Below are 6739 nucleotides of genomic sequence, written 5' to 3' on the forward strand. Positions count from 1 at the left end.
ATATTCAAAAGTTGAATAATGAGGTTGAAGAATCTTCAATAAGTTTAAATTATAAAATTTTTAAAACCAATTTTGAGTGTGAAAAATATTTAACACTGCTAGAATTTAGAAAAAAAAAAATTTGTCAAGTTTAGAACCACAAATTACCACCTCCCAATTGAAACATGTAGATGGAATGGTACTTAAAGATATGAAAGAGTTTGTAACTTATGCAGTAGTAACCAGATAGGAGATGAATATCATTATATTTTAGAATGTAGTGCTTTAAACTAACTAAGGAAAGTTTTTTTGAACAAAAAATTTTGCTCTAATCCAAATATTATTAAGTTTTGTGAAGTCCCAAAATAAAATTTGTCAAGATCAATAACATGTCAGATAAATTTAAGCTGTGATGTTGACATATACGAATAGCGATATATGGATTGTTCTATATATATATATATATATATATATATATATATATATATATATATATATATATATATATATATATATATATATATATATATATATATATATATATATATATATATTTATGTCTTGGATAACTAGATTTTGAAAGTCCGGGTAAGACATGTTAATGAAATAGCTGTTTACTGACTATGTGAGCCGAAATCCGCGCGGGAGTGTATCGCTCCCGCATTGCACAATTACGGAGATCCTCAGGAGTTGTAGCTATCTCTATTAGAAAACGGAGAGGACTAAATTATTGCAGCTAGATTCCTTTCGCACCGTGTCATATTCCCACGAAGGCTGTGGTGCCTTCACCAGAGATAATTTATGTTTTCAGCCAAACTCCAAATAAGTAACTTAAAGGGCTTGTAATGAATCTAAGCGCCGTTGCAAAACAATAAAACCTTGATTAATGATTAATGAAACACAACTATTTGTACATGGGAGATTATTATATAAAAGGGATAGCAAATGCAAACAGCAAACTTGTACCTTTAAAACTGAAATTAGATTTTTTTCTGAACATAAAAAAGGATATATCTGCAACGCATTGAATCATACATGCCAAGATAAATCAATTGAAATCGACAGAAAAATCACCAGGGTAAAACTGAGTCTAACGTGAAGTTAAAAAAATCCAAGCAGGTTAAATGGCAACTACAAAAGGCTGCATGAAACTTGTACTGATGACTTGCCTAAAGTACTGTAAAAACTGTAGATTCCTTATTTTTGGTAGTACTTATTATCAGTAGTGTACTCTTCAACGGCAAATTGCAAGAATGATAATTCGCGAATGAACGGTTGATCAAAAGATTTACATAGATTTCATCTCCATGAAAATAAAGTTGAATATTTTGATTTCGAGTATGTGGCTTCTCGCGAAATTTTGCAATGATTAATTCCACGAGTTTATTTACAGTAATTTACAAACAATTATTTTTGCAACTTTATAGCGGCGATGCATTACCGATAACACAGTTTTAATTTCTGCAACTAACAATGTAGGGTCGGTACTAGGACTAATACGGTTCTCCCCAATCATTAAAACAACTACATCGGGTCTTTAAGCAAATACGCTTTCTATATCCATACATATTACATAACGAACCTTCAGTCTACCCACAGCCTTGAAAAAACGTAATGTGTTTCTCCAAGACCAAGACATTCAAAATATCTAACGTCACCATATTTCATGAATTCGTGAAAACCACGCCTAATTGAGTGACCAAGATAAAATTGTTTTACTCACAAAATTCTTGATAAAATAAATAACAACCTTTAAAAAACGTTCGTCCTCAAATTGCAAGGATGTAGGTGGAAGAAAAGGCAAACAAATATTTAGATGTGGCCTTACTTGTATGTAAATTATACAAAAAAGAATTTATTCTTGAATATTATTGCTTTATACTGTTCAGTAAATAACGTTTCTAAGTGACGAAGTGAAATAAAGAAGTATTTTTTTATACTCTCTTCATGACAAGTACATGTACCCCTCAAATAACTGAAAAAAATGTAGTTACAGTATGCACGAGGATCGATTGGTAAAATCATGGACAAAACGTTTTTCTCGAAAAATAATGGGCACACTAAGCTAACATTTTCAGCAAATGTTTATCTATCATATTTAATTGCATCATATGATTTTGATAAAATAAAGAAAAAAATAGAGATTTTGTTTAGCTTGAATGTGCGCAGGGTACGGTCCAACGGCACACGGTCAACAAAAGTTTTATTAGAGAAAACGCAAGTATTAATTCGACATAAAAGTTTGAAATAGATAAGATTGGGGAAAAAATTATGCTTATTTCATTCCATTATCTATTTTATCGTCTTAAAAAAACCCAATTCATTTTGTTAATTTTTGACAGTTTCCCGAGCATACGAAATGGGAAAGAGGTAAACAAACACATGAAACATGGATACGTTTCATGACCTTACGGCGCACAAGAGAGCAGACTTTGTGTTTGATTTAGATGTTGTAATGACTCATTTAGAGACTTTAAGGACAGTTGATAACCAGTTGATAAACAAACTCTTTTCAAAATATTTGAAAATAACGACTTATGTCATGGTTTAATAAATAAAATGAATAAGATTCACCGCGTTGTTTTCTATTTTTTATTCAAAGTTTCAAAAAATTGAATTTGAAGTAAAAAAAAATATTTGTATAGAATAATAAGAATGGTTTCAGAAGGGTAGAATTTTGAACGTCACAGAAGGTTTACAATTTCTTTATATTCTCGAAAAAAAAAATTATGCATCATTCGCAATGAAAATAAGTCAAAATATTGATATCAAACCAGGCATCAATTTTTTTTGTATCAACTGTCCTTAAATGAATATTTAAAAAAATTAAAAACATCAGATCTTTACTATACAAGTGAAATGGGGGTTTTCTTAGCAAAGTCTGTTTTGAACGAGTTTACAGTTACATGTAGTACAAAAAATACAGACAAACTGCTATTGTAACAGCAAAAGATGCTGTCACTGTCGACCGTCGATATAAGATTTCTATTTAATTGAATGATGGTGCGAATTTTGTACGTAATAACTTACTATAAATCTTCAGAAGATTGTGTGTGTGTTCCATATTGGTTCCAAAACTGTTTGTGGAGACTCGAGTGTAAGTATCAATGAAATTCCTAAATTATAGAGAAACTCATCTATCTTTTTAGCGGAAACAAAATGTGAAGCTGTTTTAGCTACTTTAACTTTAACATCCGTGCGCCGTACGGCTTTACACTACATGAAATACAATCTCATAATTAGTTTTTTTATGCATAAATCTTACCTGCTATTTGCTATGTTTATTCATAAAATATGTACTTAAAAGTAGTAAAAATTTCAGAACGTAGTGATGACTATTTTTCTCACTAGACAAATTGTCCACGATTTTACCGGACATCCCTCGTAATTACAATTCCAAGTTTCACATGTTTCACAACATTTAAAACTATAGGTATTGTGAGCAATGAGCTCACTAAAAGATATCCTCCGCTTCCCATATGAGTATAATGGCAGTGTCCATGTTTTACTGTGGAAAACCCCAAAAATGTGTCGGTTCAAAATGCAGAATAGAAGGTGCACAATGTTAATATGTAATAAAGATTCTTAGAAAGTTTCATCAGATTTCATTCAGTGATATGAGAGAAGTTGCGGATAAGAGATGGATACCCCAAAGCGTAACAGACAGACGGACGGACGGATTTACAGACAGCTAGACAGATGGACGGACGGACGTCATAGCAATTACACCATACCCTGCTCACACTTTTCAAGCAGGGAGGTGGTATAACAAGGAAACATGTCGTGTGCTTCTGATTCATTTATAAATGAGTGCTTGTTAATCATTTTAAAAACATCAAATTGTATGACAAAGGCTCTTCCGATGTATACTTAAAGAAAAACGAAACGCAAATTAAACTTTATGCTTTAAATTTAAAAAAATTATTTCGAATATGTTTTCCGGCATTGTTTTCATACATTTTAATTTGTCTTTAATAATTGTGTAATTTTGACTGATAATTCCCGAGTTATTGAAATTGATATGTCGACATCCACTAAAATAAAACTAAAATGTCTCATTTTCTCCATTGCCCATCAGTATCAAACTTGCATTTTCTATGCATTGGGTTCACGAGAGCATTTATCTTTTTCATAGGATTATTATTCAAACCTTTCCACAGTAGTCTTAATGGCTAAGAGTAGTTGTATTATAACAAAACCAACAGATCCCCGCCCAAAGAATCCCAGTTTAGGATAGAATGTACAGAATCCAGCTGGTTAGGTACTCGTGGATGTTTGTAAAAATGTCTCAAAAAACACCAGTACATTTCCTCTTAAAACGCGTTCGTGCGCGTGTGAGAGGAAAAGTTACCAACCTCGTGACCAAAATTAGAGCAGCGAGTTTCTGTCAATTTTAGGGTGAAAAAAAAAGTACAGAGTATGATTGTCTGCTGCATAAATATCAGCTTCAGTGATAATGCCGTGACAATAACGGAGGTGTTATGATGAAAATGTTATGTGAGGCTAATTCGCGCGAACGTCGCCGTCATGGTTGGTTGGAAACCTTTTAAGTTAACTCCCAGACAACCGAAAAAAACTTTTTTGGGGTTGAAAAGTTGAAAACAATCTGCACAGCAACATCTTGATGCCTTTAGTTCACTTACGCAATATTGAATTAAATTACAAGACCAAATTTAACTTCTCTCAGCCATACCATGATTGCAAAAAAAAATTATACTGACTGTAAAGATGCAAAAACGATGTCTATAACTCTAATGCATCGTATGGCACTTCAAAATCTGATCATAAAATTATCACCATCAACATTAAATGTTTTGAATTTTTATTACTTCCCCTACGTAACGTCACATTTCATGGTTGAGTAATTTTGACCATCGATTTTAGTGCAACGTAACCAAAATACGCTGATCAACTTTCATAATTTTTGGTCACATAGTCAAAAAATATTCGCATATTATTATATTCTTATGTGTTCTTATGTGTTTCTCTTTCCTTTATAGATTCCATCTCAAGTTGTATTTAGAGCTATCTGATATATCGTTCAATTACAAAAAGTTTTAATTACAAAAAAAACTAAAAGATTGAAGAACTTCTAGAAGAAATTCATAATAAAATATTCATAAAATTTTGAGGGAGAGTCTATATTTCTGTTACTTTTATTTTTTAACGCACATTCGTTTTTTTCTATATACATGTAAAACGTCAACGTCTGATTTTTGCACTTCTTTGCCGTAGTTCTTTGTCCTTTATTTATATCACATGTAAAACTATTTGTTCTGGTTTTAACCAAAGATCTCGGGATCTAGTGTGACTGGGACTTAATTTTTTTTTTCAGATGCAAATTTATGTTCTTTAAACAATGGTGGAAGTGTATCTACCAAATGTGCCTTAAATACGGAATGGAAAGATGTGGATGTGAGTTTGGGATGAAGATGTCTTACGATAATGTTTCCTGTACAAGAGGTAATTTATTCATTATGTATATTTTTGTTATTTCTTTGGTAAGTTGTCTACATGTATTTGATAAACAACAAAAGGAAGTAAGTTTAATATTACACTGCGATTAAAGTCAATTCTTTTGATGAAAGGTAAAAACTGGTATGATCACCAAGTCGGGAGTGCACATGTTTTTAACTCTCTGCTGTCCTGTTAATTTATAAAACTTATAAAATAGCTGACGAATAAGATTATTCGTCCTTTTTTTATACAAAATCAGATGACAAGGATTGAACAAACATGTTTCGAACGATGTGTGCAATAGATGATACTGAGTATAGGAACGCAGTATATGAGACAAATTCGGGAGGTTGGACTTTTACCCTAAGTTAATTATGGACGACAGTTTTACACTTTTCAGCAAATGTTTACCATAGTTATGGAAGTTGATTTTTTTTTTTTGGGGGGGGGGGGTTGGAGGGGGGGGGGGGTAACTTGATTCATTTGAACTCAGATAATTTTTTTACCTTTCCATAACATTTTAACTGAGAAATAGTTCATACAATGTAATTCTTCATATAACAATCAATAGCTGATATTTATCATAGAAAAAAAAATGTTGGGAATGAAAAATATGAGGCTGTTTCATTTAAGTTAATTGATGGTCTCTAAAGACACTGAATATTATGTTTGGAAAATGTGGAATTGTGGACCATTATCACTGACAATGGTAGCAGGTAGACCATTTCTGGAAAATACGGTCCTAAGAACATCGATAGTATGCGCTGATGTAGTAGTAGTCATTTTGACCACCTCTGGCCACTTTGAATGAGAATCCACCATTATCAAGAACATCGCTCCGAGGAAAGGTCCAGCGAAATCTATGTGAACTCTCTCCCATGCCTTGGTTGGCCATTCCCATGCATTCAGTGGTGCTCCCTTAGGTGCGTTCTGATTCTGTTGACATCCCTGACACCTTTTCGCCACTATCTCTATGTCCTGGTCAATTCCTGGCCACCAACAGAAACTTCTGGCAAGCGTCTTCATTTTAACGACTCCAAGATGTCCTTCGTGAATCTGAGATAACACTTGGTCTCTGAGTTTAGAAGATATAATCACCCGTACACCCCACATAACACATCCGTGATGTATTGACAGCTCGTTCCGACGTGAATAATATGGCGCTAATCTACCATCTTTGTCTGTTGAAGTCCAGTCACTGTTTACACATGACATCACACGTCCTAGAACTGCATCCTTGCGAGTTTTCTGTTGAACATTTTTGACGGACACCGGTAGACACTCAATCTGTCCAAGATGGAAG

The 6739-nt window shown here is 33.0% G+C and overlaps 1 protein-coding gene across 1 annotated transcript; it reads right to left on the bottom strand.

Moving 5' to 3' along the window:
- Positions 1 to 6099: 6099 nt before the first annotated feature.
- LOC134245574 (uncharacterized protein K02A2.6-like) lies at positions 6100 to 6651 on the bottom strand. Its single transcript, XM_062727850.1, has one exon. The coding sequence runs from the start codon at positions 6649 to 6651 to the stop codon at positions 6100 to 6102; it is 552 nt and encodes a 183-aa protein (XP_062583834.1).
- Positions 6652 to 6739: the final 88 nt, after the last annotated feature.

This window comes from Saccostrea cucullata, unplaced genomic scaffold (genome assembly GCF_032062105.1).
Source record: "Saccostrea cucullata isolate Sc308-1 unplaced genomic scaffold, CSIRO_AGI_Scuc_v1 ctg10187, whole genome shotgun sequence".
NCBI lineage: Eukaryota > Metazoa > Mollusca > Bivalvia > Ostreida > Ostreidae > Saccostrea > Saccostrea cuccullata.

What these genes read in the sequence shown, in the direction of transcription:
- LOC134245574 (XM_062727850.1), bottom strand. Translation starts at nt 6,651, where the DNA reads ATGTCATGTGTAAACAGTGACTGGACTTCAACAGACAAAGATGGTAGA.